Source organism: Perca fluviatilis, chromosome 9 (genome assembly GCF_010015445.1).
Source record: "Perca fluviatilis chromosome 9, GENO_Pfluv_1.0, whole genome shotgun sequence".
In the NCBI taxonomy this organism is placed as follows: domain Eukaryota; kingdom Metazoa; phylum Chordata; class Actinopteri; order Perciformes; family Percidae; genus Perca; species Perca fluviatilis.
The window spans coordinates 40,752,798-40,771,778 of NC_053120.1; the positions used below are offsets into that span (position 1 = coordinate 40,752,798).

Below are 18,981 nucleotides of genomic sequence, written 5' to 3' on the forward strand. Positions count from 1 at the left end.
CTATTACTTTTTTCAACATCCTATACTATAACTTTTTTATCGCCTTTTTCGACATACTATACTATGACTTTTCATAACATTTTTCAACATACTATACTATGACTTTTTTATCGCCTTTTTCGACATACTATACTATGACTTTTCATAGATTTTTTCGACATACTATACTATGACTTTTCATAAAATCTTTCAACATACTATACTATGACTTTTTTAATCACTGTTTTCAACATACTATACTATACTATTACTTTTATTACTTTTTCAACATACTATACTATAACTTTTTTTCACTTTTTTCGATATACTGTACTATGTTTCTACTACTTTTTATATATTGCACTATGACTTCTTGTGACTATGACTTTTTTATCACTTTTTTCGACACACTATACTATGACTTTTTATGAAATTTTTTACATATTAAACTATGGCTTCTTATGACTTTTGTTGACATACTATACTATGCCTTTTTATCACTTTTTTCAACATACTATATTATGACTTTTCGACATACTATACTGTGAATTTTTTTATGACTTTTTTTCGACATACTATACTATGACTTTTATCACTTTTTTCAACATACTATACTATGACTTTTTATGACTTTCTTTGACATACTATAGTATGACTTATTGACATTATACTATGACTTTTTATTACGTTTTTGACATAATATACTATGACTTTTGTCGATATACTATACAATGACTTTTTATGACTTTATCCCGACATGAAATGTGATGAGAAATCATTCAATGAAGTCATCCATAAAATAATTTAACACGAGAGTATTACAGCAAGTATGGATATTTATTTCAGATTTATATCAAAATACCCTTGGTATATTGCAACTTATTTACAAGACATTGTACAAAAATATGAAAATGCAGATAGTCTCTGCTTTCTGATAATGCTGGCTACTTGAGACAAAGTTAAACATTGGGCTAGTGTAGTACGCACATACTGTATGCACTTCTTTGAATTAATACAAACATTGTTCTTACTGGTAAGGCTACCAGGCAATATTCACATCTGTATACTTTGTTCCATGATGAAAATCATGCATTTTCTTTAGGGAGACTTTCAAAAAAGAACTATACAAATTTATATACATTTATATCAGGTTTTGGCATGTTATCAAATGAAATAAACCTTTTACCAAAACATGGTTCATGAATTAAAAAACATCAGTCATAGTATTTTACTATTAGGCCTCTATATGGCTACATCAAATGAATGACCATCTGTCACTTAAACACATACTTCACAACCTGACACAAAAAGGTGATGCATTGGTCTCACAATAGACATAAAAAAGTAAATATAGAAGGTACAGCAGAAAAACAAATTGCCCATGAATTGACATAATACTTCTGACAGGAAATGTTTGAAATGTATACAATCAATGCTGACTTCTGCCACAAATGAAAACCAGTGTACTTGACTAATTTGCACAACCATAACGGTGAAAACGTAAAAGTCTATTACATATTAAAATACACTTTTGCTATGGCCCATAGCAGAAGTAGAAGCCCTAATAAGCCCTAATGCCAGTTTTGTTTCCAGTCATGCTTTAACATGGGAATGAATCATGAACATTTAAAAACTCAAAGCATACTTGAAATCCTCAGCATTTCTTAAGTGCTCTCAAGAAATTAGAAAACAATAAAATGCACCTTTGCTCAACACCGTGTATTTCTCCTCGGCGATAACGAGAACCAGAACAATACAGAAAATAAGTGCACTCCCATTTGAATATGAATTTTGTTCTCAGCAGTATTTGCACTAATACCATGTTTTCAAAAGAAATGTTCCAACAGTGGGCGTGAAATGAGAAATGGGAACATTGAGAGTGAGACGGAGGCCGTCTTACTCTCCCTCCTCCTTGATGCGCTGCTGTTTGTTGCGGCGAGAATCCAGGTCGAAGGAGAAGTCGGACCACTCGTCGCGCGGTGGGAAGGAGATGGTCTGGCGCAGGGTGAAACGCACGGCGTCGATGACGCGCTCGCCTCGGGCCTCGGAGGAGCCCATGCTGACGGTGGAGGCCCCGCTGGTGGTGCGCACAATGTGGGGAGGTGGGGAAAAATCCATGGCCTGTCGGTGCTCCATGATGCCCTTCCAGATGATGTGCTGGAACTCAACGGGGATCTTCATCCTGGACAGGTCCTAATGGTCATTACACAGGGGAGCGTTAGTATTCGCAGGTGGAGCCACTCTTCTCTCTAACCCATCAAATGACTCGTGTTGGATAGGCAAGGGCTCACCTCCATGTTATAGTTCTCAATCTGGTAGATGTTGGTTAGGCCCTGTGCTGTGAAGTAGTCCAAGCAGCCTGCGCAGCCCAACCGTATAAGGAAGCTGTGGGAGGAAGGGACGAGAGGAGCTTTAACAGGTGGAACAATCTAACTGTTGCTCACTGTTTAAAGGTTCTCTGGGTAGTGGCACTTATCAACAAATTCTACTTTGCAAGATCTGCTTCATTACTGGTTTTATCAAAGTTTCAGACTCAAGTTATGTTGGAAAGCTTACCAAAAAATAGACAAATGAAATTACTTTTTTTCTTCTTCTTTTTTTTTAGCTTAAAATGGGTGCTTGCAGAACCACATTCTAAATTAATACATGTATTCAAAGTATATTATAGAGGCAAATAATCAAAGTACAATTCCAGGCCTGCATGGTTGCTTTCATTACCAGTCAAAAGTTTGGACACACTTTCTCATTCAAGTGAATGGGAAAGCGTGTCCAAACCTTTGACTGGTACTGTATGTGCAGTAGCCTATAATGTGATGTGCTGTTCTGTGCCTGATGAAGATCTGATTGATGGAAACATTGCACAGCAACAGCAAATACAAAAACACTGTGAAAGCATAAAATACCTTCAAATGTTTCTAAATTTACAGGATATTTTCAAGCCATTAGTGTGCCATTCAAATAATGCTCCTGTTTGGTCCAGCAGACAAGACCGCTGAAGAGAGATTTCTTGGATGTGCGTACAGTACTCTCTCTCTCTCTCTCTCTCTCTCTCTCCAACATTTGAAGGTAAAATTCACACTAATTTCCCAGGTCGAGGCAAAAGGAGATGGGGCCTCTGCACTCCGGGCTCTTTGACTCTGGAAAGGCTAGCCCTTTAAGCCTCTCCTAAAAACATTATTTTTTAATTTTCTTCTGTGCTTTTACTGCAATCATTCTTTTAGTTAGAGTAAATTGCACTTTAGTGTAATCTTACTCATATTTTACTGCACTACACTAGGTCTTGGTGAAACTGTGGCTCACTATGTATGTTGTTTGTGCTATATAATCCAAGTTGTTATGATGATGCATTTCTAAGTGAACTGTAGATGTATCCACTGTGGTATGACGAGGTACCTGGAGATGCTGCTGTCCATTGGGTATGGAGGAGGGGGAGTACAGTGGGAGGAAGGCACCATGGGTAGCTGTGGCTGCAGTGCGTGTGTGGGGCTCAGTGAACTCATGTCGTTCATGGGGATGTGAGTACCCATCATGGGAGTCACTGCAGAGACAAAAAGGAGCTACTGTGAGCTTTCTTTTACTGCTCTGGGATTTAGAGAGATTACGTAATGTCAAATGAAACACATGGGGGGAATGGAGGGGGGAGACATGCAGAGGTTACTCTCAACATGACACATAATGCATCATAACAGGTCCTGCGGGAGAGTCTCACAGGGATCACATTCTTTTTGAGGAGGAAGCTTTCTGTCAGGCGGGGAGGTTGGGGGAGGGGGGGCTGAGAGGTGTTCAGGTCCCCTCCTGCCTGCCCGGACATGCAGTCTTTTTAAGTTTACAATAAGCCCAGGGGGGACGGGGCGACTAGTGGGGGGGTGGTGGGGGGCATAGCCTGAGATAGACAGGAAGAGAAACAAAGGGGCACACTTACTGTCAGTCAGGCCTCCAGCCATGCTGGATGGGGTGAGTGTGTTACGCTGCTGGGGGTTGATGAGCTGGCTGACGGAGGGCAGCTTGTTGACTTTTCCGTGAGTTGGGGAGCAGGAGCCGTAGGGGGGCTGAGACTGCATCGAAGTCCTGGGGCGGGAGAGAGAAGGCGACATGCCGTTACAATCATCGCTCAGCAGCACTCACACGGGATGACAAAGGCCTGCGCAGTTTGCTCTTTACATTTATTCTAAGTAAACATAACTGGAACTGATAGCGCATTCCATTTGTTATTAGGAAGTTGGAATTTTTTATTCCTTAGTCGGAAACACGCCCCCAAATGAAGTTGGATTTCCGAGTTGGGAAGTCAGAAAACCTTGCAAATGGCTCAATAGCGCCCACTATTAAGGGTCAAAGAAGTAGCCCCTGCTGTGCGTTTAACCTAGATGTATCAAATTTGGTATGTATCATGTCCAGATCTACAAAAAAGCCTCTTGCAGCCATACCCTAAACCCAACCGGAAGTCTGCCATTTTGAATTGAACATTTTTGGGACATTTTGGACCATTCACAGGCATTGTAATTTAACAAACTCCTCCTACAGATTTAACCCAATTGACTTCAAAATTGGTCAGTACAATCTTACGAACCTGGCAAGCTATTGCAGTTATGTCCAATGGTGTGGGCGTGGCATGGCATTGAATTTTCTTGTTTCGCCATGAAACATAGCAGCACCCCGAACTCAAAATCTAACATGGCTGCTCCACTGTAGTAATACACCGTTTATTAGCACTACTGTCCTATTTATGTCTCACTAAATCAGTTGTACACAATGTCCTGTCCAACTTCTATCTGTGGACATGTTACGCTGTTTGTAGCACAAAATACAGTGAAATGCGCTGTTATCAACTAGTATTGCTAACAATGGCTAACCTGGCAGTTGGTAATTGGAACGCAGTCAACTCGGGTGTGACGTAATTCCCAGCTCTGGCTTCCGAGGTGAATGGAACGCACTATGATAATAGCATTTTTCTAAATTACTAACTTTCTGGGCCCCTAGAGAAGGTTTCCTCCTCATACTGATCACATATTTCTATCATGAAATAGAGCAGTAAAAGAAAAGGACAGAGTTCAAGCAACAACAAAAAAAGCTATTTATTATGTTCTGACAGACAAAAGTGCAATAGCCACATAAAATAACAAAACAATCTGTTTCAAACAGAATGGTCACAGATGCAAATGTTCACATCTGTTCTGTACATCACAGAGCGCACATCAAACAAACGCGCAAACTGTCCTGCAGTGACTTTATAAAATATGACCAGCATTAGCTAAAAGTTCTCTCAAGAATAAAGTCTCTTCCCCCCCACCCAAAACCCAACGAGATAGATTTTGTGAGTCCAGCTCTCATGACGATGCAAGGTCAAAAACACACTGACTTAAATAAGCTCAAGTAAGATAAAGAAACAGCCGTTTAAGCTTGGATCCTGTCCAACTTCAGCCTTCATAAAAGGTTGAATGGGACGAACGTTTCACAAACAGACTCTATGCAACAGATACATGACACTGCCATAAAACTAAACAGGGACGACCTGAACAAAGTGAGGGTGTCATCATAATAGGCAACCTTACAAAATGTACTTTTCAATGGACAAAAAGAACGCATGCAAATCAGTCTACAAATTATAATCTATGGATTTCAGATTGGTAGAGAGCCAGTAGGCCAGAGTGGATAAACAAAGGCTTTGCAAGGCCAGCATGTAGGGCTACAACCTACATGTCACACTGACAATGTCCAACCCATAATGGCTGAATAAAATAACAAAGAGATATTCCATGATCTTGCAGCAGATCTTAAAAAACAGAAAGTTTCAGTGTCACATCCTCCTTGCAGAATCCCAGAAGGCAGAAAGGGAGGAGATCAGAAAAAAAGTGGATGAAAAGGAGACAGAGAGGCGGTCCGTGTGACTCGGAGGAGGAGGGAGGAGGAATGTGGGTCAGAGTTTCAGGAGGAGCTGCAGCGCCACCTCTGCTCTCCTGCCGGTTCCATGAGCTGGCTACCAAGACGGGCTTTAATCAGACTGCAGGGAGGAACCAGAAAAAGAGAGAGAGAGCAGAAATAAGTGCTCACTGACAGAGGAGGAGAGAGGAGTGACCCCAGAGAGGCCCAGAGGTTCAGAAAAGTAGCTCAACAAATGGCAGGGTTTCCCCCAGTATATTCCCCCTGCCTGGTGGTGGCCCATCGGGCCTAAGTTGCCCCCCACTAGGCCTAAGCCACTTAAAATGTATTTTAAGACGTTTTTTAAACTACAGTTATAGTTGGGCAGCTCGGTTGGAACTTTAGACATAGTTATATTTTCAAATCTCCAGTAAGTTTTTAGTACTGACTTAATGTAGGGCCCTATGCCAACAACTGTTCTGGGGGAAACCCTGACCGGTATTAAAAAAACAAACAAAAAAAAACAGTGATGAAGAAAGATACACACACAGAACTACACAAAGTTTGTGTGACAGAGAGCTGTAACTTAACACATCAATGTCCTGCACTAATTAGTCTGTCCAGAAGATGGCACTCTACAAACATGTATCACAGCATGTCAGTACTGTTATGTGCAGCAATATTTGGCGTTAACACAGTGGAGGAATAAAAAGACCTGGCACAATTGCTGTTGAAAGAACCTTTTATTTCAAAGGGTGTGAGGGAAACATTGCAGGAGTTGAAAATGACAGAAATAAGTACCAAGCTATGTTGGCCATGAGGATTGTAACAATATACAAAGAAAACTAAGAAAAACATGCATGATAACCACACAAAGAAGGGCAAATATACCAAATCTTTTCTAATATTCAGGCTTTAAAAAATCTTGAATTTAGAATCTAAACGTATCAACAAACCCACTAAAACCTGAAATGCAGGATTTAGTTAAATGTCGGTTTGTTAAATGATTGTTAATAGGCTTTACCAACATGACAGCAACAGGTAGGCAGCAACAAACAAAAGTAAAAACCGGCAGATGCAAGCATTATCTCACTGTGAGGCTGTCTGCCAGTCTCTTAATGGGAAACTATAACGTAAGCAATAATTATCACCATCGGGCTGTCAAACTATCATTTACACCCATCTCCTCTTTTCCATAGCTTATAGTGAAATGGGCGTGGACGAGGAAAAGTGTGTGCGAACATGTGCGTCTGAGACAGTTTTAATTATGCTCAGAGTGAACAGATGAGGCCAAGGCACGGATTTTGTAGGGTGCTGTTGTGCAAACCCTGGCAGAGCACCCAAAGGCGTTACCGCCAATCTTTGGAAGCTTCTCCTTAACAAAGCATAGCCAGGTACATTTGTCACGATTCATCAGCTTTGGCTCACATCCCATGAGAGCGCAGAAGAGAAAACAAAAGCAGCTCTACTTGATGCAAGGCTCACCCTCGAAGTTGCCAGCATTGAGCAAAAAACTCTAGGTCCATTCTTAGCTGAGAAACACTGAACAAAACCCATTTTAGAGCAATTATTATCTGCGATGCTTCAGTGGCAGCAATAAATAGAATCCAGAAATCTCATGCATAGCCTTTATCAGTGCAATCCACTTTTCCAGCAACGAGTCAGTCAGGTTTAGTCAGTTAAATCACTGCAGTCTATTTAAAACAAAAACTATTTTATCCAAAACAAATCTTCTGTGCAAGCAAATGAGCAGTTCAGTGACAGTAGATAAAGAGAGCATAGCTAAAAAAAACAGCACAAGTATAACAGGAATTCGAGGGTAAACCTTGCAAGTAATGTGGGTATGTCTTTCATAATGTGCCTAAGACCAAATGAGCAAGACTTTATTATGAATCTGAACAAGTACTCACTGTTTCTGAAGGAGATTCTGCTGCTGCTGCCTGTACGACTCTATAGTGTGCTGTGGCAGAAACTGCATGAGTTCCAGAGACTCTTTGATTTTTACCAAAATCTCATAAATTTCACGGCCTTTGATCTGTAAGAAAAAAAAGAGAAATAAAGGCGGTGGTCAGTAAGCAGCTTGGACACACTCAGAACAATGTTTCAAAGCAATTCCCTGAAACAGTAAAAGTAACACTTACAGGCAAACAAAAAACCTCCTCATCTGTAGATCTTCTCTTCTTGATGGTGGACATCTGTATGCCATGGGAAACCTGGCGGAAGGCTGCAAAGAGGAGGGTAAAGTGTTAAGTATCTTTGGCCAAGTGCTTAAATAGTGAGCCTAAGTCAGAGCAGGAGGGGAAACAAGTGAGAGAGGAAAGAGTTAGAATGTGGAGAGTTTGGCAGCAGTCACGTGTGGAGTGTTAGCGGTTAGGGTCCTCGACACTGGCAGCATGTCAGATCAGACCAAAGCACGACAGACCACCACCAGCCCCGGCCCTACTTACGGCGCTTCGTACCATCATTGCTCTTTGTGCCGTCCGTTACATGCTGCTTGCGGATGCTGTCTTCGTCTGCCTTCCGGTCTCGGCCCGGGCAGGCGCAGATCCTGGCCTCGAAGCACCGGCGGCCTAATACCTGACCACTGGGAGAAGACGGGGGGGACACACAGCACATAAGACACAATCCACCGCTTAACTGGAGGCATGACAGGCAATCACAGCGGACGAGGATAATTGTGTCGCTTACTCTCTGGTTTCCAGAGTGACAATGATGAGAATTGGGCGTCTGTTCATTCCGCCCACGCAGCTCGAGTTGCACATGAAGTTGTACAAAATTGTGGTGAATTCTGTCCCCACCTGAGAAAGGAGAACGACACTGATGGTGAGTGACATCACTGGGTGAAATGAAAAATGGGAAAAACAAAAACAAAGAACTGGTTTTTAGACAGGATTTTGAAGACTGCATTTACATGCACAGCCATGACCAGCCTCCTGTAAAACCTGCGTTTAAAAGCAGGCGGCTACGAATAAGAATTCTCCCCATCCACATAATATTTTTGAAACAAATCTGCGGTATTTTGTGTATAATGTATTTTATTCAAGTGATGCAAAGGCACAATTGAAAGCTCTACTAGTTTTTATCTCAGATTACAGCAGAAAGATGCCTAAATATGCATATTTAAGTGTATGTAAATGCAGTGTTAGAGTCATTAAAGTTACAATTTTAGTATCTCTTTCTACTTTTCTGGTCTTTAATCACATATATTTAAAATATCAAAAGACATGATTTTAACCTTTATTTTCCCCAGCCAGATTTTGCTGATGCAATTCACAAAAAAACATAGAAGTAAAATGGATTGGAGTGGAGTGAAGTGTTTGTGAATGGAGTGTTTTTTTTAAAGTCAATTACAACGTCACAATATTTAGCCTACCTTAAAAACTAAATTAATGACTTCAACATTATTTAAACATCCCAGTTACTGGATAGTTTAAAAACAGATTCACCGCCCCGATCCTTCCTGATAGCTGTCAAAGTTATTGGCTAAAATGATGAAACCATATTTGTAACCACATGTGACACTGCAATGTGGCTTTTAATTACATATCATAACTTTCCATGTGACCTGTTACCCCCACATGCAGACAAACAGGACTATTTCCTTCTGAGGCCTGTATAGAGATGAAGTAGTGTTCCTACTGAGGGGTTTCAGGGGACTGAGAGGCAGGACATGAGAAGTCTGTCACTGCTCTATCTGTCAGAGTCAGGCGGAGGTGGTGAGGCGTCGCTGACGGGGCATTCAGCTAGCCTCGCTCGGCGATGATAGATAGCTCACCTGGGGAGGTTCGTAAGGAACTAATACGCTCTGTCTTCCAGTGATGGAGTCCTCCACATACTGGGCGTGGTTGTTTCCCTCCACACGGATCAGGTGGCTCGGAGGAGCTATCTGACCTGGAAGCAGAACACACAAGTTGTGTCATTAAATGTCGACAGCAAACACTATTTACTGAAGTGAAACATGAGCGAAGATTTGTTTAAAAAAATAAATAAATAGAAAACAGAACTGACCGTCGTTGAACTCGCGGCTAAGCTCATGGTTCGGGCAGCGTTTCACCACCTCGGTTACATGTTCGGCTTTCTTGTAAACAGGCATGGCTCTGATAACTGCGCCCTGGGGTGGGTTGGTCAGGACTTTGATCTGAATGGGACATGTCTTGGCAATTTGGCAGTATAACTTCTTCAGGTCTGTCGAGTACTGGAAAAGAGAAATCACAAGACAAAAGAGAAAAAAGATTACATAAGCATTGCCAAATTAAATTATAGAAATTAAAGATACCAAAGTTGCTCAGAAAAGTTCATGAGCAAATTGTATAGAAGCTTCCAAAAAATTCGGCCTAAATTTTAAAAAGCACAGATCAACACCTGTTGCCTGGACTGTGCACTTCTGGTTTCTCTGAAGCAAAAAGGGTTAAAGACAAGACTGTGATTACGACCTACCTAAATAAACTCGCACAAGAGTTTTGGTGCAACGAATGTGTATTGGGCAACCTCAAGGATGTCTCACGGAGAGCCTCTGGGACTTCCGTGGAGAGCCATAAAATGGACCCTCCAGCAGCAATTAAACTAGGCCTGGCTTTCATCTTCAAGGGAGGAGTATTCTGCTAAAGCATCTGATGGCTACTCATCACACAGAACAGGGCTTCTGAAGTGTGAGTGCAGTTTTCCTTGTGCGGTTGAAAATGACTCTGTTTTACTTTTGAGTACAGGAATGAAGTAGTATTACAGGAGTTACAAAAGAGCCATGTATGACTGGTGCCAAAATGTGATGGTCTCTTACACAAACTGGCTCACATTCAAGGTTTGTAAGCCAGGAGTCATGAAGAATGGATGCACGTTGATCCCTGGCACTGTTAGGATTGATAACCAGTAAGCCATCAGAAAGACTGAATTGTTACTAATAGGCAGAACCCAACTGTGTAAACAAACCATTCAAATCAGTGCTGTGTAAGCAGAGCCTTAAATCCTCTGTGTGCAGGAGACATTGGGTGGGGGTGGTGGGGATTTTTTTTTCCCCGTCAGGTTCATTTCTGAGTGAACATTGTGAAAGCCGCTTGGGGCTGTGTTCGAAAAACAATGCAACATAAAATTCCACCTCCATTAAGTTTGGTTCCAAAGAAAAGGCACTCATCCCAGTACCTGTCTGTGCTGACTTTAAATATTACACAAGCTTGGCAGGGACATTTTCTACTCTGCTCCCCAGGCACAACCTTTCCTTTCATCAGGACAAACCCAAAACAGTGCCTTCTCATCTCTCTTTCCCAGATTCTTGCTCGCAAGCCGAACACATTACTGCTGTGCATTTCACCCAGAGACCGGATCCACTAATAAAAGGCAAGTTAATAATAACCCAAATTCTCCACTACGCTCCTTTCCTCAAGTGACCTCATTATAAACTGTACATGCACAGGACACAACACTACATTACGCTTCGAATATTCACTGCTGGAAAGTTAAGGTAATATTAAAGCAGACAGTAAGGAAATATAAAAATCAGTAGCAAGTGTTTGCCATTTGTGCCTAAATACATCTAGCTAACATGATGTACTGACGATGAGCACAATGAAAGCTCTGGGACATGTACGTCAACACAATGACTGAAGTGATTCTTCCTTAAAATCAAAGCAGCTTTCAAAAAAAAAAAAAAGAAAAAGAAAGAGAGAGAAAAGCCTAAGATGAATGGTTGCAGTTGCCCCCTCGCTCCTAACCTGATACTCCCCGTACACCTCTGTCAATCAGCTAAATGAGGTGGAGAACAGGGGAAAGAGCAAAAGAGAAAGAGTGAGTAGGAGATCATGAGGCAAAGAGAACGAGAGATGTGCTGGGTAAAGGGTCACTACGTAGCGTTTGGAATAATTACAGGGTGCTGGATTTGTGTACCTGAAGGCGAAAACAACACAACTCAAAGCAATAAGATCTAATCAGAGATGTTAGAGGCAGAAAAGCGAAGTTTGTTTAGATCATATCCTACTTTCTCAAACGTACACCCACACACCCACCCACATCCACACAAACGAGAGAACCAATCCCAGCCCTGAAGGTACAAACTTTGAGCACACAGCTATGCGCTGCCGGTGCTGTGTTTGCTCAGCAGTGAGAGTGGGGAGCTGCTGCTGATTGCTAAAGCTAACAGTCTTCGGGGGTGGAGGACAGCCAGTTGACTGATGGGATTCAGTGGCTCACACAGGGCGCGGTGCTCAGGTGTTAACATGTAATTATGAGCCTTTCATTGGTCACATTGTGAATTGCACAGCCAAAGGAACACACAGGCACACAATACAGAGCTGCTTAATCACAATCATTTGAAAGAAAACGTTTTCTACATATTTGCAAGAACCACACAAGACATTGCTTTCAGCTGGCACGTGATGTGGCAGTGAGGCGAAAAACAACAACGAAAGACCTAAAGTGGCTGCATTCACAAACACAACCTACTCAACTCCGCTGTTGTGCAGCTCTGCAGGACAAAGAAAATGAGCTGGTGTAATAATGGAACTATGTTCTTTATAATAATCTAACTGCATGCAACATACAATTTGTTCTGATGCTTGTACACTGCTGCATGTGTGCAATTACTTTCTAACACATGCAACTCTTGAACACACAAACACACACTTCCCGTGGAGCACAGGTTGAGGCAGGCCCACAGCTGTAGCGTTCTTTTCTCCCTGACAGGCGCTGCGGGCGCATGCAGAAGTCAAGTCCTGACAAACATCAGGCCTTAAACAAGCGCTGTTTGGCGCCTCGGGTCTTGTCTTCTTCATACCTGACATGTCATGTCATGCCCAACGCTTCTCCCAAACCTGTTTAATTCCTCAATAATGCAAAGGAGTTTTTTCTACTCTCCTCTTTTCTCTGAAACAGAAGTAAAACACCTGCTTTTTCAAAGAAAATGTATACAGGGTCAAATGTAAAGTTTATACAGGACAACTACCTTTCTCTATATCTCAGTCTACAAAAAAAAGATTATGTTTTAGCCATCAGCACCAATCTTGACCACACAATCTGAGTGATGACACCTGTCTCAAGGCAAACCTGTACACTGACATGTGGTATCACGTTTGTGTGGTCAGTGCTGAAAGAGTAAAATATGCATCTGTCACTTGGGATTAGCCAATCGAACCCTTTTCTAACCAGCGGCCTAAATTACTATAACTACAACTAAGTTCATTGTGCTTGAAACCGAAAATAAAAGCCAGTAGAGAGATATGAAGAAAAAGATCTTGTTTTTCCTTTCATTCTTTTCAAACATTGCACTACTCAAACAAAACTTGTTTTAATGACTCAAATAATTTCTAAAACCTGTTTGATCTACTTATCCTTCAAGGAAGTAATAAAGCTGGCAGCGTGTTTGTGTTATTCTCAAGTTCAGTCATCATACAATGTTTTTTTGTGTTTCAGAGCTCCCACAAACTCAGTTGTGGTTTGATCCAGGAAATACTACCTTTTTTTGTATTTATACAGCTACAGCATGATCCTGTTTTCTGTTGAGGTAAATCAATGCTGCCAGTATCGGTACAGGGTTGTTTGCACGGAGTAAAAAAGAATCTTGTAATCTAAACTGTAATAGAATGGGCTTTTCCACAACAATTTATGAAGAAATCGCATAGCCCATATCATAAAAAACCTTTTCAACTCTGCTTGTTTAAAAAATTCCCCTCTACCTTTTCCCATCTGTAGATTTTAGGGCTTGTCTCCCTGCGATGGGCGAGTCGTGACAAGCTTCTTGACAAAAACAAGTCTCAGCCCCATCTCGTGAGGCGTGGGACGGGCCCGCAGATGTTCAAGGGGCAAGCTGTGTCTTGCTGCCTTTCGCTAGAACACTCTTCTCTTTGAGCATTCAAGGGCTCTCTCTCCTCCTCCTTCTCCTCCGGCGCAATGTGAGATGCAACCATCAAGCTTAACTCTCTCAAAAAGACAGAGCCCACTCCAAAAGCACAGGGTTCAGGTGAGAGGCACACAGTATTTACACAAGTATTACCTACAGGCCCTCAATCCATTACTGTAATCCCTCGAGCTCTACAGCGTCCCAATGATAGCCCAAACCATGACATTCCTCTCCTTTGACTACTATATGTGGTGGCAGTTAATACACATGGCAAACACAACCAATCTTCAGCCTCACAATAGTTGCATCTGCAGCCAACAATGGCTGCCTCATTAGCAACACTCCATTAATTTAGTAAAGCAAAGAAGATAAAACATCTCTAACCCATGTATTCATTTGACCTGGCCAAGTTTTTTTTCCCTAACTAAATGATTGAAGAGAGAGCACCATGGAGACTGCAGGAGTGCCAACAAGAAAACGGTGTGGGAGCAGTTCTGGGAAATGTTGACGTGCTGCACCTTACTGTGTATGTGTGTGTCACACAGTCAGCCTAGACAGGAAGAGGTTAAGGTGTGGGTTAGGGATTAGGTGTGTCTCCATAAGAACAGTCATCAAAAAGCACAGTACACAGTCCACTAAGTCGTGTGGAAGATCCCGCAGGCCTTCAAAAGGGGGCATTAGCAGATCTATGCACCGAGCAAAGCTGTGGCGGTGACATCTACAGTGGCTCTCTGCCATCCGTCCATCAGTCCAGCAGTAGAGCTATTGGGTTGAGATTATGGGAGCTTTGAAAAAAAGCTCCTCAGATCAGGGGAGGGAGCCTCATTGTGATGGGAACCAACACTATAATCACAATTCTTTAGAATTAGGTCAATGGCTACTGTAGACCACAGGGGAAATGACCTCTCTGTGAGCCATTATAGGAAATAAGCAGCAGCACAACAAAATAATGTTCAGTGAGGCAAAATTGTGACAAAATATATTTGGTAGGATTAAGTGACGTAAGGCGTCTAAATGACACTACATGGCACTAAATGAGAAAACAACTCCGAGACAGTATTAATATGTTGTTTTATTGTTTTTAGGGGTACAACGGAAAAATAGAAACCAGTAAAGAAACACCAAGAGACTCTTTATGTAGCTCATCCATTAAAACAGTGGACAATTAACTCTCTTGATGGGTTAGTTAATGGTGTCATAAATGTTGGAATCAATTACTATTCAAAAAATATATATTTTTAAAATGTTTTTTCTCTTTTAAATTTGTGCATTTTTGATACTGTTCCAATCTCAAAATGCAATCCTATTTCTTTTATATCATCTGCTTTATATCTGTGAATGTACATTCATGTTATATTCTATCATTCAATAATTCTTTCATATGAATAGAAATGAGCATTGGCACAACAATATACTATATGTATAATCTTTTTTGGCTCAATAAATAACATTTGAAATAAATGATGGACGCAGGTCAGGAAAGTGCCACTTTATTCATCACAGATTTCCTCTTATTTTTATTTTATTTGCTATATTTTTAGCTCTCATTGTTGTTTTTCATCTTTAAAGATATATTCAAAGCGTCAGGGAAAGATACACTTACTCAGTACAGTAATAATAAGTACACAATCCACTACTTTGCCACGTTAAGTCAGACCAATCAATCCAGTCTTGCATCATGTGTTGTGACTGTGGGACACAGACTGTTGCACTACATGCATCTATAATGGGGATGTGTCCTAAACCAGTGTGGCTCGGGCTATGGGGCGTGCCTCTTACAAACCACACTCACAACCTCCTCACAGTTGCACATCAGACAAACACTTTTGTTTTTGGACTGTGAAAATGAGAGGGATGAGTGAGGCAGTGTGGGAATTGGGTAAATGTCACAATCCCACACTCGGCGTGGCCCAGGAATAAGGTGAGATCGCCCAGCACTCCCTTCAGTTCAGCCCGTTTACTGGAAGACACTCAGCTCAGCAGGTTTTTCAACAGTCCCGTTGGACAAATCTGACAGGGATGCTTGCATGTCTAAAATGTTGGAAAAGCTAGAGCAGATAATTAAAGACAAAGCTTACTATAGAGGTCCACTGTGGACCAACTACAATCAGTAGATCTGAGTCATTTAGTTAGTTGATTTTACATTAATTCAGCTTAGGCGATGCCAAAAACGGCTTGGGTGCTGCGCCTAAGCTTTATAAAAGGTAGGGAAACCCTGAACGTGACGCAACTGTGACATCACGTGAATATCATCAATCAGGGTCCCTCCAAAAACACATCATTCAAACGTACGATTAAAAAACTTTGTCTGAGGTTGACATCCCTGTCACCTACGATTGTCCGCCAGGGTGCATTAATACACCGAACTTGTGGGTCTGTTACAGTGTCTGCACACAGCAGTGCACAGCAGACACATAAACAACAGAGCAGGTGGGGCTCTGATGCAACAGCTGTCCCTCAGCCCTGTCATGCATAATGACAGAGCAGGAGGAGCTGGTTCTGTAGGTTTACGGAGCATTGCATGGTGACATCTAGCTGCACACGGCATCACCACACCTGGACCAACTGCTCACCTGTCATCAACAAAGTACCAGTGAACTAAGCCCAAGGTGAGAGTAAACTGAAGTTTAAACATGACATGAACATTCAAGGTTTCACCCAGTGCATTGGAGCTGTAATCGGGCCTTAAAAGTTAAGCCAGACAAGGACCAAGCCTTAGAAATTAAGACCATACCCGACTGTCGGGTCCCGTCGGGTTCAGGCAAAGATCTTCAGGCTACAGTGCATTGCAAGCTTGGTGGCCCACCTGGCCTAAGTTGCCACTCCCACCAGGCCTAAACCAGTTGGAATTATTTTTTTATGTATTTTTAAGACTTTTTTTATAACTGCAGTTAGCTGGGGCTGCTCGGTTTGAAACTTTTTTAGCTTTTAGCACTGACTTAATGTACGGCCATGGAATCTGTCTTATTGCTTTTTAAAATTCTCAATTTCGCAATTCAATCTGTGATTCTGTTATCACAGAAACTATTGGGCTCTACATTAATGCTGCCATCAGTCTGTATCTGGCCCCAACCGGGCCCTCGTCGCCACCTGGCTAAATAACTTTTATGGGGGAAACCTTGTAACATGATCATGAGTAGTTTTTAACATCCATCCACATTACCTTTTTATCTAGGATTACACAAGACTAGAGCTGGGCGATTTGGACAAAATCAAATATCACAATATTTCGGACCAAATGCATCGATGTCAATATTGCGGCGATATTGTTGGGTTGGCTATTGGTGCTTTCAGAAAATATTTACACATTGAGATTTTTGATAAATAATCATGTATGTGGATATACAAAGTGGGAAAAGGCAAATAATCAGTCCCTCCAGAAAAACGGGATTATGCGATCGCATAATTCAATGCATAATCAGTCGCAAGTCCGCATATTTATTTGGGGGCCGCATTTTTTCAAATACTTTCACTGCATAAATTGCTGATTTCCGCGCAAAATAAGCGGTGCTTGCATGATTTCATAATCCCTGTATTTTCGTTGCAAAAAAGTCACATATATCTTAGCAGAAAGTTGAAAAATGTTGCGTTTACTTCACACAAGAGCAGCCATTTTCCCCTGTTGCCATGGGAACGTTATGAAGTGACGTTATGAAGTGACGTTATGAAGTGACGTAATTCTGCGACGTGAACATCATCAAAAAGCAGGGTGTTGGGGGAATCACTTTTTTTCCTCTTTTTCATCAAACCGCAGTTTTTGCAAGTTCCCGCAATTTTATCGCATAAAATTGCATAAATATCCCGCACATTCCATCGCATTTTTTAAAGAAAACGTGCCGCATAATCAAGGATTTTGCCCGCAACAATCACAAAAAAACTCCGCATTTTTCTGGAAGGCCTGAATAATAAAACAGCTATTACGATATTCAAATCTTTTTACGAATAAGAAAATTCAACTTAAGAAAATATCCAGATATAATATTGAATTATTGCCCAGTCCTAAGACAATACTTTGGTTAATGTGAATGGTCTCTTTCAGTGACAGCCAATATAGTGAGATCAGCTTTTCTTTTTTCTTTCTTTCTTTTTCATCAAATGCAGTGTAATGTCTGGGACTTAGCAAGAAATGCCTGCGGTTTAGTCGTGATTTGAACCTATACATTCTCAGGTGTCATTCTTCCTTGCCAGATGTAGTTGTGCAACCTACATCTGCCTAGAGCACAGATTGTCAGATAAGGAGTTCAGGGTTAGTATCTCTTCAACCTGACAAATCACTGCCTCATATGATGACCTGTTCTGAATTCAGCTAGAGCATAAAAGTGTCTCTGTGGGTCCATATGTATTATGACAAGCATATGACTGCTTATATGACACATAAAAACTATATGAAACTATGTAAAAAAGAACCTTTTGGTTTTTTACCTGGTAAAAAAAACATTTATAGAATAAAGAACACAGAACTGCTCAGTACAACAGCAGAGGTTAGGTCACAGCATATTGTGATTGGAAACTTACCTGGAACTGTGTGAAATTGTCCTATAGGAGTGTGACAGTGTGTCGCTAAAGGCTACATCCACACTACTACGTTTGACTCATGGGATATGTTGTAAAAACGGTTTCCTTTTTTGATATTGGTTAAAGGAATAATTAAACATTTTACGCTTATTTGCTATCTTGCTGAAAGTTAGATGAGAAGATCAATACTGCTCTTATGTCTGTACATTCAATATAAGGCAACAAAAAACAAAGTATAAAAACAAGTCTCCGCTGGCTTCCATGCTCCTGGGCAAGAAATAGTCATTTTTACAAAAACAAGATATAGATGTTAATTAATAAGATCTGTTTTTGTTTTTTTTACCTTTGAAAAGCACCAGGCCAGGCTGTTTCCTCCTGTTTCCAGTTGTACGCTTCCCTTAGCTAACTGGCTACCGGCTGTAGTTTTATATTAAATGGTCATTGATCTTATCATCTCAATCTTAACAAGAAAGCGAAGTAGTGATTGCCCAAAATGTAAATCTAGTACTTTAAGAAGTTACTATCCAGTACAGTAGTAAATACCCATTTATGTAAGAGCATGTGCAGAAAACCCCTGCAACATGTTTCAGCTTTTCAGGAAGATCAGTGAAAAATACCCTCTATTAAATCAGAAGCTGAATTAAAGATGCTAGCATTACAAAGGCTAGCTAGGAAGGGAGATAAATACAATGAGCTAGAATCACACTAACTTTAAGCAAAATAGGGCTGTCCTCGACTAAAGAAATATGATTTGATTTTATCAACTAATCGATAAGTGTATTTAATCAACAGATCTGTGAAACTGA

At 41.1% G+C, this 18,981-nt stretch overlaps 1 protein-coding gene across 6 annotated transcripts in view; it reads right to left on the reverse strand.

Moving 5' to 3' along the window:
- Positions 1 to 795: 795 nt before the first annotated feature.
- The window catches only part of tp63 (tumor protein p63), a 42,101-nt gene continuing 23,915 nt past the window's right edge, over positions 796 to 18,981 (reverse strand). For 3 of the 6 annotated variants that reach the window (XM_039811812.1, XM_039811815.1, XM_039811816.1), the window contains 10 exons: positions 9,844 to 10,030; positions 9,611 to 9,726; positions 8,524 to 8,633; positions 8,283 to 8,419; positions 7,977 to 8,059; positions 7,746 to 7,870; positions 3,902 to 4,047; positions 3,373 to 3,517; positions 2,271 to 2,364; positions 796 to 2,172 (listed from right to left, as the gene is read on the reverse strand). In XM_039811812.1, coding sequence (XP_039667746.1) covers positions 1,876 to 2,172; positions 2,271 to 2,364; positions 3,373 to 3,517; positions 3,902 to 4,047; positions 7,746 to 7,870; positions 7,977 to 8,059; positions 8,283 to 8,419; positions 8,524 to 8,633; positions 9,611 to 9,726; positions 9,844 to 10,030 — 1,440 coding nt within the window. In that variant the 3' untranslated portion in view covers positions 796 to 1,875. The remainder of the gene's footprint in view (positions 2,173 to 2,270; positions 2,365 to 3,372; positions 3,518 to 3,901; positions 4,048 to 7,745; positions 7,871 to 7,976; positions 8,060 to 8,282; positions 8,420 to 8,523; positions 8,634 to 9,610; positions 9,727 to 9,843; positions 10,031 to 18,981) is intronic. The other 3 variants (XM_039811813.1, XM_039811817.1, XM_039811818.1) reach the window with 2 other exon arrangements.